General features: G+C 45.5%; 1 protein-coding gene across 1 annotated transcript in view; it reads left to right on the top strand.

Annotated features, from left to right (window-relative positions):
• GRHL1 (grainyhead like transcription factor 1) overlaps positions 1-15027 on the top strand; it is a 42022-nt gene extending 26995 nt beyond the window's left edge. Inside the window, exons 10-16 of the mRNA XM_017818071.1 lie at positions 3692-3779; positions 6039-6178; positions 7023-7060; positions 7157-7245; positions 8998-9083; positions 10745-10809; positions 11951-15027. Coding sequence (XP_017673560.1) covers positions 3692-3779; positions 6039-6178; positions 7023-7060; positions 7157-7245; positions 8998-9083; positions 10745-10809; positions 11951-12065 — 621 coding nt within the window. The 3' untranslated portion in view covers positions 12066-15027. The remainder of the gene's footprint in view (positions 1-3691; positions 3780-6038; positions 6179-7022; positions 7061-7156; positions 7246-8997; positions 9084-10744; positions 10810-11950) is intronic.
• Positions 15028-23542: the final 8515 nt, after the last annotated feature.

Below are 23542 nucleotides of genomic sequence, written 5' to 3'. Positions count from 1 at the left end.
CAGGTCTTTTTTTTTTTCCTCCTCCTTTTTTTAATTTTCTTCTTTAAGATGAGACCGAGGCAAGCGTGCCATCTAAAGTTCTTTCATTAAAGTAATCTTGTAGTCTTGTGTGTTATCAACCTGTATTCTCTACAAAACAGTGAATATGAACTTGCTGCAGGGTAGGGGGGGGTCTTTTACTCATAAGTTGTTCAATCAATTACTGACACCATGCTAAAATTACTGACAGGCTTGTGCTACTGCTAATAAGACAAATCAGTTAATAAAAAGGCAGATGTGTACCTCAACTCCAGAGCCTGGAGCACCTTCTCCCCTTCCTTTATTGACCTTTGTATCTGCAGAACTGTTTCTCTCACATATTCCCCCTTGTCTCTTCTGACAGCTGCTGCACAGAGGGTTTTCTCCCTTTTTTAAATTCATTAGCCCAGAGGCACTACCACTGTTGCTGATGGGCCTTGGCCAGCGGCAGGTCTATCTTGGAGTCAACTGGCATTGGCTCTGTTGGGCATGGGGCAAGTTGCTTCTTAGAATAAACATCTTCTCAGAGAAGCCACCCCTGTAACGCCCCCAAACTGCCACACCAAAACCTTGCCCCACAAACCCAATGTACTCATTGACCCTGATGCTGGTGCTTGCTCCAGGCTCCTGTAAGAGCACTGGCGTTTCAGAAAAGCTGCCTATTTTCTGCATTGAATCTTGGGTAATCAGTCAGCTGGTTTTGAATGTTTACAGGACCATTGTTACTACAGTACCTACACCTGTTGCAGTCCTGAATGTGTTTGTCCTTGTGTGGCCACTCTTACCTGTAGAAGTTCTGTTATCCATGTTTATTCTGTGTAGGTCCAAGCCTATAGTGTGGAGGTGTGCTGGAAAAAAGCAGCAAATTGTGATGCTGTTGGCCTCCTAACGGGGGACAGTTCTGTGTACGTGTCCTCAATTCCTTTGTCTGTTAAGACTGTGCTTGCACTGCACAGCTGAACTGACTTTGAACCCAGATAGTGGCATGGCAATCCTCTGCTGTCTCTTTTTCCTTTGTACAAATCAATAGATATCCTATGGAAGGTCAAACAGTTTAGTTGATGTTATGGGGGGGCCTTCACACAAGGAAGCAGTGAAAGAGGAGGGTTCCCATGCTTGGGTGGAAGGGAAACCTCCTGATACATGTTTCTACTTATTATCTGCTGTTTCTGAGACAAGTTTCTTCCTGTGTTTGTCTTCTCCTTTGTATTCTCTCTGTGGAAAGGGTGTCCACAGATGCCCAGGATGTTTGGGTTTTATCTAATCCTATGTGGTTTCAAGACCTGAGTAAAGCAGTATGGGTGTAATGATGTCATCCTATTGCATGTTATGGTACAAGCTTCATTCAGGCTTGGCCTAGCAGTATTTGGGCTGTGCAGGGATGGGGCTGACCTGTCCTAGAGGAAGAAGATCTTCTCTGCTGTAAACGGTACCTCAGCTACGCATCCACATGAGGAAGATTAAATACAGGGTTTCACAGATTATAGCTAGTGTTGCCCTCTGGGATCTGTTGTTACTCTGGTACTGATGGGCAGTGCTGTGGGAAGGCTTTTGTGGGATGGTAGGAAGAAGTGAGTGAGGTGCTGCTGGAAGGAGGGAGTGGATGCAAGGCAGCTGGGGACAGGGTGGGCAGCAACATGGAGACTGTTCCTTTAGTTGCATGATCAAAGGATGTTTTGGATTGTACAGGGCTCTTAAAGGTCATCTAGCCCAGACCTCTGCCATTGGCAGGGATACCTTCCACTAAACCAGGTTGCTCAAAGCCCTGTTTAACCTGGCCTTGATGACTTCTACGGATGGGGCATCCACAGCTTCTCATGGGTAACCTGCTCCAGTGTCTTATCACCTTCATCATAAAAAAATTTCCTCCTTCTGTCCAATATAAATCTACCCTCTTTCAGTTTAAAACCATCTCTCCCTGAGCTCTGCTGCAAGGCAGAAAAGCCTATTACCAAGGCATAACTTGCTATTTTTATGTGGGATTTGAGATGCGTTTACCTGAGCCCCAGTAGCTTGGATCAAGTTGACTTTCAAGCAGGGAACGGGAGGGCAGAGGTTTTCTCAAAATGTGTGCTCTTGTTGGATCAGCATGTTCTCCACATGGAAGCAGGTGCTGTTCTGTAGCACAGTGTTTGAGTAGCAGAACTTTATTATTTCCACATGAAAGGTAAAAATCATATCTGGAGCCAATCTGATCTTTCTGCTCTCAAGCTGAGATGTTGTGACTGTTCTGGTAAGGGAAGTCACAGAGGGGTGTGGGTCTAGCTCTGATGAGGTTTAGGTGGGATGTCTTCACTGTAGTAGTTGTATCTTTATGGGGTCAAGCAGAGCTGGCAATGCCTGTGTCTTCATGTGTAATTTTTTTCTCTTTTTCACAGTAACTGCCTGAAGCTGCTTGTGTCCCTCTCATTAGGTGGGAGAAAAGATGATACATATTAATGTGCATCCAATATCTTGGCTAACTTTCCTTCTTATTGCTAGTGCAGATGTTCCCATTGTTACCTAGGAGGCATAAGCAGCCTGACACCTATAGAGCATTGATTTAGTGGGAGGTAAGGAGGGCTGTTCCCCTTCTCCCATGCAGTGCACTGTTAGGCACCAATTCTGATCCCATGGCCACGTGGTTTTTGACACCGTGTTTGTCATAGCTAATCTCTTCTTCCCCCAGCATCATGTGAGGATGTGGGTGTGTTTTGTCAGCTTTGCAGGAGTGGGAATGAGAAATAATGGCTTTCTATGGCCAGATAACTGTTACCTTTTACCCTGCTTTGCAAGAGGGTGTTGAGAGACAGGTAGAACTTGTATATACCAGTTTGGGCAATAATCTGATGGTAGCACCAGGATTGAGTGTTGGGGATCTACTGTGGGCTTATCACCTCATGGAACTGGCAATGTGACATCCCTGATGTAACCCACAGTCACATGTGAGGTCTGGGCAGAGGTGGATGAATTAACACTATTCCAGTACAAACCTTCTTCCTTCCTTTTCCCTCTCTATCATAGTTGCCTGCACCTTGCAGAAAATATGGCACTGTCCCCACATCTGCTTGGTTTGGAAGGCCAGGAACAGTGCAGGCATGAAGTTTGGGATCTGTGTATTCCACCATGGCCTGGCCCTGATGAAAAGAAAAGTAATACCTGCTTTAAAAGGATGCATGTCTGCAGCTTGAGATGAGTGGGGGGGCTGGTATAAGTGCTGCAGGCTCAATGTGAAATGTGCAGGAAGGTGTTTTGCACTTGGTGATCCAAGCATGGTGTGACTTCTATAGATCAGGATCTATCAAGTGAACTGAGGGAATGTGCAATTTTTTATTGTCTTAAACATTTAACCTATATTTTTATCTCACACTTTATACAATTGTTATAGATGTGGGTATCTTTTGTCATCATATCCCCACCTGACTTAAAAGAAAAGCAAGTGTTTGCATCTTGAGTATGGTTGTTGGATTTCATTAGATGCTAGGACTCAAAAGTAAGCAGATCTCAGAGTTGGCACTCACTGACAAACCTAGAGCTCAGATACTGTGGAGCTGACCTCCACAAACACAGCTCTGGGATAATTGGTGTTCCTGCCTCTGCAGCTGAAAACAAAAAAAATTAAAAGTGTCTCTCTCCCTCCCTCTCTTTCTCTCCTTTCTCTCTTCCCCCTTTTCCTTAATCTCTTGTCTGACAGGGAGCAGAGAGGAAGATCAGGGATGAAGAGCGAAAGCAAAGCAAAAGAAAAGGCAAGTGCACTGACCCCAGCTCTCAGTTGAATGCCTGTAAGTAGAAATTATTCCATCAGTGTTTTAAATACCAGTTTTGATTTTGGCTACAAATATCTTGTGCAGTAGAACTCTAAAGTCAATTTTTCCCACATGGAATAGTGCTTATTTTAAGCAGTTGCGGATGGAGTCGTCATGTTCTGCAACACACTGGGTCACTTAGGGCTTTGTTCTGCGTAGTTCTTTCTGTCCTAGACAGGGTCCTGCTGTGTATTCAATCAGGTATGGGTTGTAGCAATTGAAGTGAGAGGGTGTGGGTGGGATTCTTGGGCACTGCTGGAGCCCCAGCAGGTCCAGGTGGCAGCGAGAACTGTATCTGTTCCAAGTGTTTCCAACTTGATCCTAAACTTAGGCTTTAACTTACACTGAAAATGTTTTACAACTCCTCAGCAAGGCAGCGGCAGCCTTGGAGCTGAGCCTTCAGTCTCCCAGCCCTATGCTCACTCTTCTACAGCAAAGTGGTCCTTAGTAAATAATTTCAAAGTTTCTGCGGTGTGAAGGATGTGGAGACCTCAGCATTGTAGTATGTAAGGGCTGAGGAGTTTCTTTCTGCTGAGCATCTTCCTTTAGCTGCTGCAGATGACAGATCCTGTACTTGGATGACTATTCACTAGCAGAGCTGCTTAGAGGAAAATGTATCTCCCTGTTCTTTGTTTGCACGGGGCAGGTGCGTGCTCTCACTTGCTCTGCGCTGTGTGCTATTAACAGCCCGACTGGTTCAACAAGCAGGCGCCTCACAGCTTGTCGGGCAGGATTTTCCTGACGCAGCAGGTACAGGTTGCTGGAGCAGCTTCAGAAGAAGATAATGCTGTAAGGGAACCTATTTGCTCAAGGGCAGTTGTGGAAAGGGCTGGGGTTTTGTTTTTTCCCCGAAGTACATGCTGAGAGGTAGGTTTAGCACACTGTTAGCATTTCACAAATGAAGTAGCCCCAGAGGCTCCCAAAAGATTACTGCACACAGCCCTTTGCATAATGGCTGGAAAGGGAGGACAGTTTCAATATGCCTTTCCAGGATCTTATGATTTTACAAAAGCTGTTTTCCATTATTAATTTTTTAGGCTTGGGCTTAGCCTGACATGACCCTTATTTTCCTGGAAAGTACAATCCTTTGCTCTTTAGTTCTTGTGTTGTAAATTTTTGATTCCTTTAAGCCATAAGCCGTTAGACCCACCTGCAGGATCACAAATGCCACGTGTGCATGAACTCATCAATAGCATAGAAATAGTTGGTGGCTTTTGGTCAAATTTATTTTTGCAGGGATTGCTCAAGTTTCTTTAAGAAACTCAGTTTTGCAAGGAGAAAAATGTGTATTTTCTACTGAGGACATGAGAAATGAAGTGGGTTTTTTTGCAAAACACTTTTTTTGTTTGCAGTTGGTTTGACCCCAAATTGATATGTTTCCACTGGGTAAAATGAAGTCATCAGCTGTGGTAGTTTGACATAAACGTGTCTGAAGTGCAGTTCAAGGCACCTCCTGTCTCACTGTTTCCCAAGTGGGTCTCTATGGTTGAAGTCTGCCCTCTTGGTGGCTTGTGTCACGTCAGCTGGTGCATTGTGAGAGCTAAAGTGCTCCGTGGGAGACAGTGCTGGTTCTTGGAGGAGGTGGACTAGGATCTGACAGCTTGAGGTGACCAGAATGAACAATGAGATGAACCAAAATGTGAAACTTTAAAGTGTGGAATCAAAACGTAACTCTCAGTGTAGCAACTTGGAAACCACACAATTTCTACTGCATCTGTAGTAGGTAGTTATCCTGTGGTGCTGTGTCTTTGAGAGGTTCCCAACTGGGACCACATGAGTTGCAAGTTGTCCCCTTGTCTTCTTTCTGCGTTCCTGGTATGGGAACACCAGCAAGCTTTTGAGGGAATGGACAGGGAAAAGATGGGGCATGGACTAGTTTTTGCCCTCTGTTTGCATGGTTTGCTTGGTATATGGAAGACCTAGGTTCCTCTGTTGGGGTGACTGGGCAGGTTATTCTCCATCCCGCTTAATATCTGAACAAAGTCAAGTGGCTCAAGTGGAGAGAGAGAGAAAACTTTTACTACTCTGTGAAGCAAGCTGTTTCTTTAGGGCCCAGTCCCTCAGTTGAGAGGTAGACAATCCAAGTTCAAACTCCCTCACTACAGAAGCTTTTTGCTTTGACCCTGACTACAGAGTACCCTTGTTCAGTAGCATATCTGCCTTTTAAATGATGGAGGAAAGCCACAGCCCTATTAGGGCCTTGACTATCCTTTCTTCTGATCTTTGTCTCTGCAGTTTCTGATGTCAAAGTGCCCATGCTTCCCTCACACAAACGTACAGACATCACCATCTTCAAGCCCTTCATGGATCTGGACACTCAGCCTGTCCTTTTCATTCCTGACGTTCACTTTGCAAACCTCCAGCGTGGAGCTCATGTAAGTAAAGTTCATGGGTGTGGGCATGAAGAGGCTCTGAGATGCTGTGTGTGCACATGAAATGTCAGACTGTCTGCATCAATGGTGTAATCAAATACAGGCTGAGTCTCATGTAAGCAAGGGTCGTTGCTCCAAGCTGCATTGGCAAGAGTTAACTGGGGATGTTTTCCCATCAAATTGGTTTCCTATGAAGTCCAGTTTCTGTGAATCTGAAAGGATTTTACATAGCATCTCCACTGATTGAACTGCAGGCTGGTTTTCCCTTGTAATGCCCGTTGGGATCCTGGTGTGCTGTTGTACAGCGCAGGCTCCTTCACCCGCCTGCTGCAGGGTGAGAATCCATCCTGTGGAACTGGCACACGTGCCAGCTCTGTGATCCACTGCCAGAGTGCCCTGCCTCAGTGTTCCTGGAAAGTTCCAACTTACAGGAAGCCGGAAGGGAAAAAATTAGTGTGCAACCAGGTTTCAAAATCTTGGACTTTCCTGAGCCGGGAGTTCTGGTGTGCTCTAACATAATCTAAACTATACTTTTTTAAGAGCATTGTCTAGACTCCTAGCAGGGATGGAGAATAAACATCTGCATGTTTTCCTACAAAGGCCCTAGTGCTGAGGTCTGTCAGACTCCATGCCAGTCCAGGTAGAAAGCTGGTTAGCTATTCTTTGTTCCTGTCCCTCTCATTTGAGATCCTTTAATCCTTTTTATGAAAAAAGGTAAAGAATATGCTTACTGGCTTTTGGAAGATTGATTGAAAGTGTCATTTGATACAGGGTTGAAAGATTATAAGAAGAAATGAATTCTAGTTCTGGATAAAATTTTCACAAAATTTCTCCTTTGTTTTGAAAGGTCCTTCCTGTTGCTTCAGAAGAACTGGAGGGTGAAAGGTAAGAGCTGCCCTTCTTCAACCTACTGATGTCTTGCTCTCAGACAGAGGAGTAAGTCCCTGTACAACTGCTAACTTTTTGCCCTGTCAATGACAGCTCCAACCTGAAGAGAGGAGCTTATATTGGTGAAGAGGACTTCATCGCTACTCCAAATAAAATGACCAGAATAGAAGAGCCAAAGAGAGGTATTTTCTTCTTTCAGTGACTGAATGGTTGGCGTATTTGTCCATCATGATAGATGCATCTGAGGTTAAAGAGTGTTTTAATTTATTTTGGTGTATTCTTCACCCTGATTTCTCTGGCTTTGAGTAGTGACAGAGTTTGTGTGTCAGGATGTAGTTCAGCTCTGCAAATCTTTTAGTGTCAGAATGTTTGGGGTATTCTGCCAACTCAGAAACTAATTGGCTCTGAACCTGTAAGGAAAGAAAGTCAAGAGGAGGTGAGCAGCTTACCAGTCTCCCTAGTGGATTGGGGAAGAGAATTTATCATGTAAGCCGCTACAAAATCTGGAAATCTGCTCCAGAACTTTAGGCAATACTCAAGAACTGGTTCTAGGTATAAGATTTTTGCATCTTTCATGGTGCCAGAAAATGGGCTAAGAGAATATTCTGCTAATTTTAGCTGTGTTTCAGTCATTGCAATTTCATGTGGGACTGGATGTTGCTGTGGTGTCGTGGAAGGAGATAAGAGGTCTCTTTGGGGTGGTGGACATGGTGTATTTGCCTGATGACAGTCATGTGTGGAAGGACCACAACAAAGTTTGAAATATTAAACTTGTATTGCAGCAAAGGTTTAGTCTAGCAAGTCTGACCATAATGGGGCTGCACTTCTGTAGTCTGGATATACTAGTAAGGAAGGATGGATTTTATAAAAGGAAATTAGACTTCTTGTTTTTTCATGTTTCTGTATGCCATAAGACAAGACCCATGGGATTCTTTCTCCTTTGACTGGGTGTCATCTGACCTGTGCTGTAACTGAGAGCATGTGTGCTGTCTTCCTTTTTTTAGATCCACAGTCTTTCTTTTTTAAACCTGCCTTTAGCAGAGGAAATGCATCCGGGTGCTGTGCTGTCCTGAGTTGACCTTGTTCAATTAGAAATGCCAGTAGTTTTTCCGTGTTGCAGGTGTGTCAAAACTGTGGCTGATAAACCCCTGCAAAGAATTCAGGCTGCAGTACCTAGTCATTAGAAGATGGATTAAAGACAGCAAAGCTGTTAAAGGCCAAGCTTTCTTGCTTTCCTGGCTTATTCCTCAACCTTAATGCAGTTTTTAATGAGGCTGATGTTACATATAATGACTCTGTGCTAGCTTGAGAACGCTAGGGATGCTCACCTAATTGGGCTTCTTACTCCTTCATTGCCCTCCTAGCAGGAGACCAAGCCTGTATTGTCTGTCAGCTGTGGTGGTATGAGCATTACTGAAACACAGCAAGGGATTGGAAGAGAGATGAGACAGCTAGGAGGAGCAGAGGACTGTACAAATAAATTATTTAAAAATTAGAAGATGTCCAGGATGGGCTTCACCTGGTGTGGTAGCATCTGTCAGATCATTTGACTGTGCAAAGTCTTATGGCAGATAACCTGTGAGACATAGAGGAACCCAAGAGTCTCAAAGGTTTGCGTTTTGTCTTCCTCCTTTCTGTGTTTCAAGTATGACCTTTTTTCAAATAATAGAGAAAATATCAAAAAGAGAAAATATTAAAGTATTTTGACAATAAAGATGCTTGAGCATGCAATAGCTTTATGTGCAAAAAAAGTACGTTTTGAGTTAATCTAGCTGTGCATGTCTGTGATGCAGTCGGCAATGCGTATTGAACATATGTATGTCCATCTCTTCGTAAGATCCTCGGAGTGTCACTGTGTGCTTAACCACTATGGGATACAGATCTTTTTGAGGACCAATTACACAGTTAATTCCTCTCTCCAAATTGCTTTTCAGTGTTGCTGTATGTGCGAAAAGAGTCAGAGGAAGTCTTTGATGCACTAATGTTAAAGACACCATCTCTGAAAGGCCTAATGGAAGCGGTAAGTGACGAGGTTGTTTTATAGTCCTTGCCTCCCGCTTGAGAAAGAGCGAGTGTAGCCCTGGCTACCCAGTGCTGACACACTGGACAGTCACAGGAGTCAGACTCTCAATCACAGCTTGTGTCCACATATTTCTGCCCTTCTGGATAAGAAGCATAAGGCTGATTTCCTTTCAATAACATGGAAATTAATTTAAATAATGCTTTAATTCATTATTAAGGGACTTCAGGAAGCTTCTCTTTTAAGCACCTTCTCCCACATCTGTGGAGTCTGAGTGTAAGAAGCCTTTCTGAAAATCTGGTTGTATCAAACTTGATGACTGGATGTTCCTCTTGTCAGAGAGGGTATTTTAGTCAGAAGATTGAGTGATTCCCAGAATGTGTTCAGTGGTTTGGGTTTGTTTCAGTCTTTCAAAGCCTCGTTTGGGGGCCTCCCCTCTCGTTTCATAAGCAGTTATGCAGAGCTCCAAGTCCCAGCTTCTGTGTGTGCTTGAAGACTTTTATATATCTGTGCACCTGTGTGAAATTGCTCTCTGGTACTTGACTTCCAAAACAGCCTTCCACTACCCCTGCTGCTGCAGTGCAAGGGAAATACAGAGTTTAAGTCCAAGGAATGGTGTAATGTTTGGCAGGAGCTCAAAACTGACGTTTCTGTCTGTCTGTTTCTGTGACTAATGCCTTGTTGATGCTCAGAGCACAGGAGCTTGGGGCTGTACAGACAGGTCTTGCCATTAACTTTGGGACCCAGAGGTGGTTCTGTAACCAGAATCTTTATCTCTTCCTGGCTTTGAGGCTTTGCCAGCACAGACAGCTGGAGGTGGGGGGCTAATGGAGAGAGGGATTGAAGGCTGTGGAATCCTCCCTTTCTCCGTGGTCCTGAAATGAAGCTGCACCTTTGTTGTTACTCTTGGATTTCTTAAAGCAAGGAACTAAGAGCTCACAGCTGTAGCTTGGGGGAAACTCCATGTGCTTTTTCTGCGTGCTGAAACAGCATATTGGTTTGGTACTTGCTGTTGGTGTGACAGAGCAATTTGCCAAAGTAAACCAGGCTTAGGTTACTGACCTCCTGACTTCCTGGAGCGCAGTGAGATGCCGTGGTCAGTGGCTGTGGTTTCACACACACACATTGACATCACCTTGCTGGGTAGGGGGAATGTTTCTGATCACCTTGTGCCCTTAACAGCAGAGAGCTTCACTCTGTTGCTATTTTCTTCCTGCACCACCCACTGTCATGGCTAGTTTTCACTTGATCCCTCTGGCACTGAATTTAAAAATGTGTTTCAGTATGCTAAGAAAACAGACAGTCAAGAGAGAATGAGAGTCAGGGGTGTGGAATGGGTTTTTAATGCTTTTGGGTATAGGGGCAGGAGGTTGCTGTATGAGAAGTCAGCGGCCAGGTCTCAAACATAATTAAATTTTTTTCACAGAATTTGGCAAACTGCAGAGGAGGGTTTCTGATCTGTAGGCTTATGTTATAGGTCAGGATTTACCTTTCCCTAATCTTCTCTTGCGAAGACTGGCCAGAGTGTTGCTCTTTATAGAGCAGAGCAGTTGTCTTCATTTGCAGGCTTTTTTTTTTTTGTTCCTTCCTGTAAAATAGGAAGGGGAGGATGGTGCCAGCAGTCTCCTTGCCTTACCAATGATCGCTGTCTTTCATTCTAGATATCTGACAAGTATGACGTTCCTTTTGATAAAATAGGAAAAATCTTCAAAAAGTGTAAAAAAGGGTGAGTATGTACCTATGCAAAAACTGCCTAAGAATATGAACACCTTTTTTCAAACGTGTAGGAAGGTCTGCTTTGTAATTCCTCATACACTGCACATATATGAAAACCATATGCAGTTATGTGTGTGTGTACACAACATACACGCGTTCCAACATCATTCATAGAGCTGAAGACTGGAATACTATAGGAAGGGTCCTATAGAAATATGTAGTTTAATTTCCTGGGTAAATACAAGTCATGGAACCTCTCTGAGCTAATTGTTACCTGAACTGAAGTTGATTATGTCAGAGGAAAAAGAGTTCAGTTTGTTTAAAGACTCATAGTGATGAAGAACCTCCTTCAACCTATGTTAAATTGTTCCAGTGGTTGACTGTGCTCACTGTATCTGCAGTTGACTACAATTACTACACCTGGTTGTCTTTTTGTGAGCTAAATTAAAGAGAACTTTATTGTGAAGTGTCTGTTTCTCACAGAGGCCACGCTCCACCATGTTTTTATTTTGTAGCATAAATAATTGAGTTCACTTTTGCTTTTCCTTTTAATTTCTCAGTAATTTTTGGGGGTTTTCTCTAAAGTCACATTGATGTTTCAGCCCCTTCACCAAAGACCTTCTGGCCAGAAAATTATATCTTTCGAGGGTAGTGCTTTTATAGCAGAATTACCCCACCAGAATAGCTGCAAAAGCTTAGAGTTTATGGTACCTAAATCACTGCTAAGCACAGCTTTGTATGCATGTGTGCCCACAAACACACAGGTATCAACCTTTCTAGCAAGTGGAAGAAGTGGCCAAGTATTGGTGGTTTCTTCCCTGCAAACTCTGTAGGGTTTTGTGCTGATAGTTTATAAACTGTCAAGCAAACCCATTAAGAGCCCCAAGTGTCTGCAGCTTCAGAAGGATTTCTGCCAAGATCCCTCTCCCTTTCTGGTCCTTCTATTCAGACCCTAAAAGTGTGGTTGCAAGCCTTGATGGCAGGTTTGGGTAAAGACAGCCAGATCTGCTGTAGGAAGCAATGAGTCAGAGAGAGGTGAGCAGGGATCCACTGTTACCCCTGGATAGTCCAGGCTTTCTGAGGTTTGAGGGTGCCTTTACTGTCTTTGGCATTTAGAACTGTAATATATCTGATCTGTTTTATTTTTCCAGAATTTTGGTCAACATGGATGATAACATTGTGAAACACTATTCTAATGAAGATACCTTCCAGTTGCAGATTGAAGAAGTTGGAGGATCTTATAAGCTCACTCTGACTGAGATCTAAGATCACAGATCCTCTGTGGATTCTAAACAAAGGTCTCAAGTGAACATTTTCCCATAATTCAGTACATTGGGCAAAACACTAATGATCTTCTCCAGAAGAAAGCCATGTGTTGACTTGTTCTGGGGAGCAGAGCAGTGGTTTTGCTTAATACATTTGTGTTTCTGTTCTTGCTCATGACCTTATTTGCACTTGAAATGAGCGAGCAAAGATCTGCAATTAAATGGAGAGCATGTATATATTTATACTGGTGTATAAAACACTAGTAAATACAGGAGGGTAACACTCCTGGAAGGTGGCCTTTTAGACTGGTGATATCTTATTTATCTATTCCGTAACCATGTTTGAGCCCATTATCAGCTAATACCATTTTACTGGACTGTTTTCTGCTAGGTAGAGCTGCACAACTACTAATTGGAGTTGCATGCAGGTTGGACAAAAGTCTTTATTATGTTTACTTGTGACCAGGGCAGACTGTTGAAATCATTTGTGTCACTTGCGGGGAACATAAAACTGCCTTGCTTATGAAGAACTCGCCTTAGTAACTGTGTGAACTCTCATCAGATGAAGCTATATTGTATATAAGTGCAATATATTTTTGAAGGTTTGTAAATGTGTACATACAAGTGATATATAATATATATATAAAATATGGTGTTCTGTATATACCGTGAATATATGCAACGAAGCCCATCTAAAAGGATGCCATATACAGAGAAAACATATTTAACATAGATATTTAAAAATGGACAAACCCTTAACATGCACCAAAGGTGAGCACACGTTTATACGTTCATAGGAGGCACAAGGGACCTGCTTGTTCAACATGGATCTTCCTGTGTGGGAGGAAAATGGTAGTGGCTCTCTCCTAAACCCTCCTGCACAGCCAGGATGGCAGTCCTGGCTTCTCTTAAGAACTGCCACTTTGAAACAGCTGGGTACTGCTGCCCTGGGAGGTAATTTGGGCCAAGTATGAGAGTTGGATCCCAGGAGGAGCTGAGCAGATGCAGTTCCCTTGAAGTCTCACTTCTAGGGGTCAGGAAGGTGGATTTTTTCTTTGTAGCAGTGTACTTAAGGCTCAGCTGGATGCTGCCCACACCAGCAGCTCAGGCTGGATGAACCCAGGGGCTGGTGCCAGCTTGCAAAGTCATAGGATGTCAACAACTGGAAATGCACAGGCAAGGTTTTTGAGAGAGGAAGGTGGCATCATGGCTCAACGGGCCAAGCGTTGGCAGGGAGTAGGGCCTGCAAGCAGGTTACACATTCTTGGTGTCTGTGCATCACATGGACCCACTGCAGAGCTGGAGAGACCACACGAGCAGCAGGCATCTTGAGCCTAGAACCAGCTGGGAGTGCCAAACACCTCCAAAATTTACTGCTCTGCACTATTTACTCGTTGTGTGCATGTGCTTATGAAGGAAAGGCACCCTCTGGTTAGTAGCAAGTGAGGGAGGAGCATTTAAACAGCAGCACTTGGCTCTAAGGCAAAACCCTGCATTACATGGTGAGCAGATGAATGTGAGTGCCATGTCCAGTGTCAGAGATTTTATTAGGGATCTGGATAATGAAAAAAGGTTTATAATGTTTTTAGATGGCACAAAGCTGCACATGCCTCACTTAGGACATGAAGGCCAACCTGTAAAGCCTGGAGAAATAGTCCAGAAAAGTAGGATATGAATCTGTTTAATAATTAAGGATTCTACTTGATAGTTAATGAATCATAACTTAAATCGTTCAGCTCTTTTGTGGTTCTGTTTGGAAGAAGGAGGCAAATACCACATTAAGTTGATCAACAGCAGCATGGCCTGCAGGAAATCTGAGATCCACCTCTTGCATTGCTGAGGCCTCTGCTGGAGATTGGTGCCCTGCCAGCAGAGCCTGGTCCTAGTGGATGTCTCAGAGAGGCCAGACCATCCAGTCCTTCAGCCAGAGCTCATGGCTTCTGAAGCAGAGGGGCTAGATGATTTGGCTAGTGAAGGGTCATCTTCAGAAGGGAAGGTTGATGGGAGCAGCCTCCCAACCTATGGAAGTGTTCTCCACACCCATTGCAAGCACAAGTAGTGGGTGTAAATTGCAGAAATTCAGGTCAGGTGTTGAGGCAGTTTCCTCTAGTGAGAAGAGCAGGTTGCTCAGGAAGGTGGTGGTCTGGCATTGGAGGTCTTCAGAGCCAGGCTGGGCAAAGATATCTCTGGACTGTCACAGGTGTAATTGATTGTCCCTTGGTGCTGAAACCAGGTGATCACTTCAAGTCCCTCCCCACCTTATCTTTTCATGATTTATAAGAAATACAGTATTTTGGGATTTGTATTAATCCTGAGCTGGTTCATGGACCACTCCATTCTCCCCTCCTTCCTTCTCCTCTTGTTGATGGGCCCACCAGAGGGCTGACGATACTCTGGGCACCACGTGCTTCCCTCTTTGCTCTGTGGCTGGAGTTGGGCAAACTCCGCATGAGAGTGAGTATGTGGACAGAACCCATGGGCTCAAAGCTGAAGGAGAGAAGCTGATGTGCAGCACAACATGCAGAGACTTGGCCAACACATGCCACCCCATACAGGAATCCACCGCCTGCAGAGCAGCCACGGGACTCGCCAACCCGCCACTTGGGCTTCCCTTCATCAGTCATGGGAATAATGTTACTATGGCAAGGGAATTTTTTTAAAAACTTGATATATAGAATACATATATATATTTACACATTTTTATTGAAAATGGAAGTTTTATTACAGAAACTTGGTCTAGGGTCAGGGAAATAGATTTAGAGTCTCCATAGAGGTAAGATTGATATGAATGTTATTTCTTTTTACTGCTTAATGAAGTATGTGAACTAAATCTGACGATTGTTTTCCACTATAAGATACTCTGGGACACGGGTCTTATAACAGTAGCAGCAATGTCATGTATGTTTTATGAAACTGATTTTTTTGTTTGGCCTGCTGTTTTTTAATTGAAAATGTATTTTAAACCAAGCTATTAAATTTTTTATGTTCATTTCTAATGATGAGTCTTTTATATAACAAATGCATCTGCTCTTATCCCTTTGTTTTTCCTTTGACAGGGAATCTGTAAAACCCCAGTTATCATTTCCTTGGGTTTTTTCAAAAAAAAAAAATAATCCCAGTGCCAGCCTTGCTGCTGTTCCTGCATAAGAAATGGTCACTCCTATTCTCACTCCCTGCTTTATTTCAACACATTCATTTCAATTCATTTTGCATGTGAGGAATCTGTGCAGTATTTTGTTTCCATAGGACCCTTTGGCAGGAGAGCAAAACATCCAGCCCAGGTGTGCAACTGGGTCGGTGATGCCTGGTGGCCTCTGCTGGAGGGGCATTGCCACCTTCTGGGCCCTGTGCAGCAGTGGATGGGTTCTGCTATCTCTGTAGATGTGGAAGGTGAGCTGTGGGCTCGTAGTGGTGCTGGCAGCTGTCCCTGGCTGCCAGTCCATGGTGCTTCGTGTAACTTCCAGCCCACAATCACTACAGAGAGTAGTGGATGTCCTTCCAGGAGGAGCTGGTTGTAATGGGCACTTGCTGGGCGGCACGGGGACCACTGGTGAAGCTGCGGTTACTGACTTTCCCAAGCTGAAAACAAAACTCGTGCTACTATCTCCAGGATAACCCTAATGCCATGGTGTCTTGAGGGGTGTGCACCTCCTCTTTTTCACTGTCAGAAAATGTCTCAACAAGCTTTGGCTGCAGCTGGCTCCCCAGCCCCTGCAGCGGGTGCTGTCCTGGGGCAGATTCTGTGCCGGCACCTTCCCAACTCTGGGTTTGCATCGACATGCCCAGGGCTGGGTGGGGAGCAGTGTGGGTGGCAGAAGATTTCTGGGGTAGGAAAAGGCAGGTAAAACTTTATTTATTTTCTTATTTATTTCTAGTTTTTCTACAGGCTGTGCTGTAGTTCTGTGTCCCACATGTAGGAATATGCTGCAGCGTGTCACCTGGCGAGTCATGGTGTGCCTTGGGTGCTGCACAAGTGCTGGGGGATGCCCTGTGTCATCTCCACCTGACTTGGTGTCACTGAAAGACTGAGCAGGGTGTTACCCTCATAAAGTTGGTGTGTGGCATGGTGGCCTCCTCACAGCAAACCTCAGCATGAGGCTGGATGGGCTGCAGGGCCGGCTGTGAAACGGCTGCAACTTCCTCTCCCCTGGGTGTGTGACATCATCATTTTCCTCAGCCTTTAGCCCTCCTTCCTCCTGAGACACTGTCAGCCCTTTTCTATAAAAGTGACTTTAAAGGACATGAAGGTGAGCCCCCAGAGATGCAGCTTTGAACTCTCAAGGCAGGCAGACTTCCATGGAGATCTGTGCCTCTTCCTTGTGGTGTGACTCGGGACTACTATTGCAAACATTTAGTTAGGCTTTTAAGATCTGACTTTTCTTATAGGAAAGCTGAATTCGCATTAGTCTCCAGCTTCATGATGGAGCTTTGTCTATTAATTGCAAAACCTTTTTCTAAGAGCGTGGAACTTAGATGCTCCTCTATTTGGTTTGTTTGTACTTAAGATCATTTGACTTATGATTAAGTTATTAAATATTAGACAATATTTAGACAACACCTCAACTAGATGAATTGGTCCAATATATGAGTTCTTGTTTTGCTGTTTGTCCTTGGACTACCCTACCTTCTTCACTGGGTACCTTTGCATAGTTCACAATGCTGTAGAAGGGATATTTGGCTTTTTTTTTTTTCTCCTTGGCTTTTCAGTAGCTGCTGTGGCTGGGGTGATTGCAGGGTTTTTGGCACATCTCACAGTTTCTTGTTTGCTTAGGGCAGTGCTCCACCGCCCCACTGAGCTGTTTGCCTGCACACACAGGTCGTGGGATGGCCGGTGTGCCCGCTGCCTCAAGTGTTACTTATTTTGCCATGTCCAGCGTGGCCATCCCGCAAGCTGCAGGTGCGCGTGCAAATACCAGCTGGTGACCAGTGTCAACAATGTTGAACTTGTATGCCCCTGTTGCAGTGTTGGTCATCTCAAGGAGCATCCTGAGCCCGGCACTGGCCTGCAGGTCGGTCACTGCCACCACAGTTTGGGAAGCACACACCAGGCAGAGGAAAGGTGCGTGGCTGAGCCTGGCAGCAGCTCTAATGAGTGGAAACACAGTGGAGAAATGTGTTTGGGGATTTGATACCTGGAGGTGGGGACAGCCCTGATCTCAGGGATTGATGGCAGTGAGGAATGATGGAGCATGCTGGGTGGATGGCTGCTGCCACCAGGCTGGAAAAGATGGTGTAAATTAGAATGAAATTTGGAGAGGGGGGAAGTGACATGGGGAAAGGCAGGTGATAAGAATCCTGTGGTTCCCAGCACCAGGGAAATCAAGTCCCATGGTTCCTCAGTGCCCTGTGGGTGAGGAGAGCTGGATGGATCCCCAGCTGGGCAGCACTGGCCCTGCCAGCCTGTTGAATCTGCACCCCCAGCTTCTGAGCTTGGTGGTTTGGAGCAAAGAGGGTGCAGTCCTGCTGCCACTGCCCAGGAGTTTGGATTCAGCCAACCTGCCTGCTCTAGGCATTGGCTGTGCCCAGTCCCCTGCCTGGAGAGACATGTTTGCTGGAGCAGCTGCTGTCCACAGGGACTGCTCTGGGGACAATGCTCAGCCCTGCTCAGAGGATGACAGGTACCTGGAATCAGGGTACAGGAGTGCAGGGATTAGCACTGGCTCTGCCAGGCAGCTGTGCCAGTGGCACAGGGGTTGTTGCCGGTTCTTGGTTTGATGATGCTTCTAATCTTGTTGTGAAAAGATTTTTTTTTTTCCTTAAATAACTGCATGACCTTTGTAAATTAAGAATAAGTAAAGGAAAAGTGATCACACAGTGGTCAGCTCTGCAGGTTGACTCTCCACAGTCTCTGGTCCTTCTCGCTTGAAATGCTCTGAGCCTGTCAGCCAGCACTTGCCAAGGGTTTTTGGGAGGCAGCAGTGCTGGGTCCCACATCTTGTGGGTGTCCTGAATGGCCCTAAACCAGCCCTTGCTCTCCGCATTTGCTTCTGCTCTGTGTGCTTAAAGAAGAGCCCAGGCTGCAGGGAAGAGGCTGGTTGAGACTTGCTGCCTACCAAGCCCCAGGTCAGGGTAATGCATGAGACAAAAGGAGACAGTTATAAAATCAGTGATAGCAAGCTAAAAAAAAAATCCATTACTGCTTAAATCACCTCTTGCTGTGCTATGTGGCCATTGCCAAATGAGCTGGCACCTCCTGGCAGTCCTGTCCAGAGCTTTGCCTGTGAGTGAGCCCCCCACCTGGCCTTAGCAGGGGCTGAGCTGTTCCTGTGGGGATGCTGCCTGTGGACTGCCCCGGCTCAGCAGGGGTGATGGTTTTGATGAGAGAAGGGCCCAAATCCAGCACATCTCTATAGAGACACAGCTCGTTCCTGCTCATCTGTATGTGCTGCGAGGCCAGGAACCACAACAGTGCCTCACACCCATGGCTAGCAGCACACCCAAGACCCCATGCTGACTTCCATTGCTTTTCATTGCTTCAAAATTTTAAACATCCCTTCAGGAACTGCAGAGGAAATTTGAAAGATGTCTCAAAAGGAAGAAAAATTATGATAATTTTGATCCTAAATCACTTCCCTTTGGGTTTTTTCCCCCTTCAGGTCCATGTTTCAATTCTTAAGTGCTCGGGGTTAATGATGCTCTTCAACACCATTAAATTGTGCAATATTTAACTTCTTGGCAGAATTTCCCCGTTGCCCAGCTTTGAAAACCCTCTTTCTCCTCAAGGTTTTCTTCACGCTGCATTACATCTGTCCATTACCCCGCTGTTATTTTGCTCCAAAGGTACATCTTGAGGCTTTTATGAAGTATATTTGAGCTCCCTGGCGACAGCGCTCGGGCAGATAAAATACAGAGTGACAGACCATTGTGAATGCCATAAAGTGCAGAGATAGCAGGTGGAAATCTGGCTGGAGGGACCTGCCTGGCTGCAGTGGTGCTGGGATGTCATCCCCTGCTGAAGGAAGAAGGAGGACCTGACCTGAGCTGGGGCAAAAACTAAGCTGTCCACTGTGCAAGTCTGTGTTTGGCACTGAATAGAAGCCCAGACCTTCAGGTTAAGTATCCAGGCAGGGTATTCACAGCTCAGCTTACTTCAGTCAATCACTCAGGAGAAAAGGAGAGGTGATGCTTGTAGAGCGGAAGGAGCTGTGGCCAGGGCTCAACCATAAGGCTGGAAATTACTGGGTATGTGGGGAAGGTTTTGGGGTAAAAGCAGTGTTTCTCCCCAGTCCAGGGCCTTTCCCATCCAGCAGAGCTGTGAAAGTTCAGCCTCAGACTGCTCTTCACAGGTCACTGCATTCTTGGGGTTGGAAGGGATGTCTGGAGGGCATCTAGTCCAACCTCTTTGCTCAAGCAGGGCCACCTGCAGTCAGCTGTCCAGATGGCTTTTGAATATCCCCAGGGACAGAGATTCCACAGCCTCCCTGGGCAATTTGTGCCAGTGCTGGGTCATCCTCACAGTGAAGAAGTATTTCCTGATGTTCAGAAACTCCTGTGTTTCAGTTTGTGCCTTTTGTCCTGTGAAGGTATGTGGTGGGTCTCCTGAAGGAAATGGTACCAAGAGATCAGAGATGAAGTGGTGATTTTGGGCTGCTTCAGACAAGCTGCAGCCATGAGGAAGAGAGGTGGAGCAGTCTAAAGTGCGGCGTGCAGCTGGGGGCATCCCTGGATAACATTCACCCCTTGGAAAAGCACTGCAAGGCGTGGCACCACCTCATTTCTCTGTTCTGTTGGCACCATGGAAGGATGCCCAAGGGGAAAGAAATTGAGAGTAAACAGCATTGCCTGTACTCACAATGGAAAAACAGCACAGCTACGAACCAGAAGAGCTGCAGCCCAGAACTGGAACCTGAGTTTATTTCACATTAGTCATCTTGTTGCACCTCTTAACATCCTGAAGAACTGCAGCAGTGGAGAGGAAGTGCACACCCAAGGCTGATGTAAGGATTTACCCATGCTGGAAAAAAATGAGGACTCCTTGTCCTTTTAATGTAAACAGTGTAAAACTAAGTAGGAAAGTGCCTTTGAAGGGAGGAATTAGGATCTCCACTGTGCAAGGGAACTAGCAGTAAGTAAGTCCAAGAAAGCACCAGTTACGATAAAAAGCATCAAGCCATGTTCAGCAGCCCAGCCTGGTGGGATAGCTTATCCAAACCACAGCAGGGTCTGCTCTGCTTCTGAGCAAGTGGGTGAAGCCGACTGAGTCATGTATGACCAGAAGTACCGCTAAGGAGGTATCACAACAGCAGGAATTGCAGTTTTCCATCTCCTTAGCTGGAGCAGGGATGGGATGTGGGCATTGATGGGGTGAGACACCCCTCCTTAGACAGCAGGACAAGGATTTAAAATGCCAATTGCTACTGACTTTCCTCCCTAAACCCCCTAAAGCTCAGAAGAACAGAGGTGGCTCTTTTGTTTATTTAGCTCTTAGTGGAAAATGTATTTGTCGGTAGTAAAATCTTATACTTGACCATGTCCTTTTAATATATAGTTACAAAGGAGGGGTGCTCAGAGTATATAGTGGCACAGTTTGAGTGCAAGCACTGTGCAGGGGGGAAATCACCCTTGTAAGCAATGTCCTCAGCTTATGCCCTCCTTTGCTTTGGCTGTCCCTGGCTTTGGTGTCTGTCCTGCCAGGTGCAAGTCTTCTCCAGCCCCCCAGCAGAAATGTGGCTTTGGAGAGGGACACAGAAACCCCATCACCGATGAGGGAGCATGGGCTGACTTAGCTGGAGACAACGTGCTTTTAAGAGCACTGCTGTTGTGCCCACTGAGCAGCGTCTGGGGAGGCAAAGGAAGGTGTCAGGTGAGCGTGAACGGAGACCCTGCGATGAGGAGCAGAAATGAGAGTGGGCACAGCAGAGCCTAAGGAAACTGAAGATGGTGATGTCATAGCCACAGTGTTTGGTGAGGAGTTTATTTATAAACATGATGGGTTAGCAATCTCATGTCTGTTTGGATGTGTGTAGCTAGCTGTCACAGGGAGGATTTTGTACAGCAAAACTCACAGTGGCACTCACTCTGACATAATTTCAGGCATTTATGTTGTTATAGGAAGCAGCAAGCGAAGCTGAGCATGCAGAACAGGGGTACTTCAGCTTTTGTCTCTTGCTCATCTACTCCTGCAGACCCTGTGCATCTGTGAGCAGCAAGGTGGGGCAGGCCATGGTCCCACTGTGCTGTTGGCCCCACAGCCAGGTTCTTCACCCCTGGCCAGAACACATCTGGAGGAAAGCAGGGCTGAGCTTTAGTGTCCATGAGGACATCCATGTGCAGCAATAGAGTCATGCTTGGTGCCAAGGTCAGTCCCTTGAAGGTGGCTGTCTCATTTGTCCCCTCCTCTTCCACACAAGCTCTGTGCTTACTTCTGTTCAAAGTTGCTCTGGCTAATCTCCTGCCCCTCCTCAGCCCCCTCATCTGTCTGATTTTCAGTGATAGTCATTAACTGCAAACCAAGATAGTTATATTTTTACAGAGATGTTCCTTATTCTGAATATTTTGCCAAGATAGGGCCAGGAAAGAAGAGGGAGAGGCTCATTGTACAGGGCTGGGGAAGGAAAGGGTAAGACACATAGCTCCAGGGAGGAGGAGGAGGGGAGGCTGCAAAATGGACAGTGTGGACCAGGGATATGTGAGTGATTAATTCCCCAGGAAGTGCAGGGTCAAGAGTCACCCTGAAGGTGGGGTTCCAGGGAGTGGGTAGGGGAGCAAGGATACAGGTAAGGCAGTAGCCCAGAAGTTACATGGACTCTTATTTTTAGGTCTGCTTAGAGATGTGACCTCAAGCGGCAGCAACCTTTCATTGTACAACAAGGTCTAGGATGTCTTGGCCCCTCTCAGGCATATAAGAAGGGCCCATTCCCAGAAAGGGGTGTTGGGAGAAGCTTTTGAAGGCGCTCAGTAGTGTCTCACATTATCAAACATGACAAGGTACAGAGATCATACATCTGAACTATGCAGAGAGCCCCTCTGATATCAGCCAGGTAATCCAGAAGCAGTGTGTGAAGGACAGGAAAAAGTTACAGGATCTTAAACAAACCCCATCTGGTGTCAAAAAAGATGACCCTTAGTGAGCTGCCCGCAGTGGTTAAGACCACATTGACCAGCTCTTCTGATCACATTATGGACCTTGGCCAAGAGCCAGCGAAGAGAAAACTGAACACATGTGAGAAGACCTCTGGGCACCTGCCATCAGCCAAAATCCCCACCACGCCCCACAGAGCTCCCTTGGACTTGGCACCGTTCTGTGCTCAGTGCTGCACAAGTACTCAGATGCACATAGACAACATCCCAGAGGAGATGCCAGTGTTGGTGCTGGAGGAGTTACTGCTAATGCTGTCTGTGGGCCACTGCTGTGCCATTGGAACTCTGTGGAACCAGTCACCCCCACCTGGGAACAATGTCCAATGGTCCAGAAGTTGGTCCCTGGTGGCACAGGATGTCTTCACAGTATCTCAGTGCTGCATGAAAACACCACAGAGTTGTTAACATGTGAAAGATGATTCAAGATGAAACACGTTTCCACATAGGCTTGGTACCTGCCCCAGCAAGTCCTGAGTTGACCAAAACAGGGGAACATCCATCAGCATTGCTAATGCTTTAATATACTGTGTGTCAGAAAATATGCGTGGGCTTAGCTAACAGTAATACTGAGGTCAAGGGAACAGTGAAAATGATGAAGACATCCACTTATGCGGAACAATAAATAAATAGCACGTAATTTCAATTTTTGCTGGTATTTGAATCCATCTCCTGGTGCCACTAAAATAGGATCAGGGCACAAATAGCAGTAGAAAAACCAGATGGTGTACTAGAATGAGCAGATGGTGCACTAGCACGCCATACTTATTACTGTCACTTTATTATTTCTATTACAGTGGATCTGTGGACAGTCCACACCTGTAATCAATATTTTTGGATTGCATTTTTTTTTATTTCAGTAAACACTATGTTTTACATACTCGTAGCAAATCTGTTTGAGTAGTAATTTCTCCCTGTAGTACTGCCAGGTCTCACAAAGTGTTTGATGCAGTCAATCTTTTTTCAGGTAGATATATATTTTGGGGAGTGAAGAAAAAAAATAAAATTGGCAGTATGTGTTTATTCTATAAGCACTCTGGGTCCAAAATAGAGTGGGAAACTGTTTTTGTCTCTTCTCTTAAAGCCTTTCCTTTTGTTGTAACCTGGCTATGTTTCCTTATGCTGTGATGGCTGCTAACCCACTCCTTGGATGCTTATCCACATGCTAAAAGCTCAGTCTGCTTCTGAAAGTGAATATGAAAGATGCAGGTGAAGAATTTGACTTTTGACTCAACCAATTGGGGATGGCACGTGAGGACTGTGGGTTTTGTCCTCCCTGTGGGCAAAGGCTGCTGTGTCACAGCCTGTCCCTGCTAGTAGACACGTAGGCAGTTTGCCGGGGAGGACTGGGGGGGGATTTGCTGTGCTATCCGATAGCCTGCAGTGATAAATGAGATCTCC

This window comes from Lepidothrix coronata, unplaced genomic scaffold (assembly GCF_001604755.1).
Source record: "Lepidothrix coronata isolate B3197 unplaced genomic scaffold, Lepidothrix_coronata-1.0 Scaffold65, whole genome shotgun sequence".
Taxonomy (NCBI): Eukaryota; Metazoa; Chordata; class Aves; order Passeriformes; family Pipridae; genus Lepidothrix; species Lepidothrix coronata.
The sequence above is the reverse complement of the archived record's forward strand: the minus strand, read 5'-3'. Positions and strand labels throughout refer to the sequence as shown.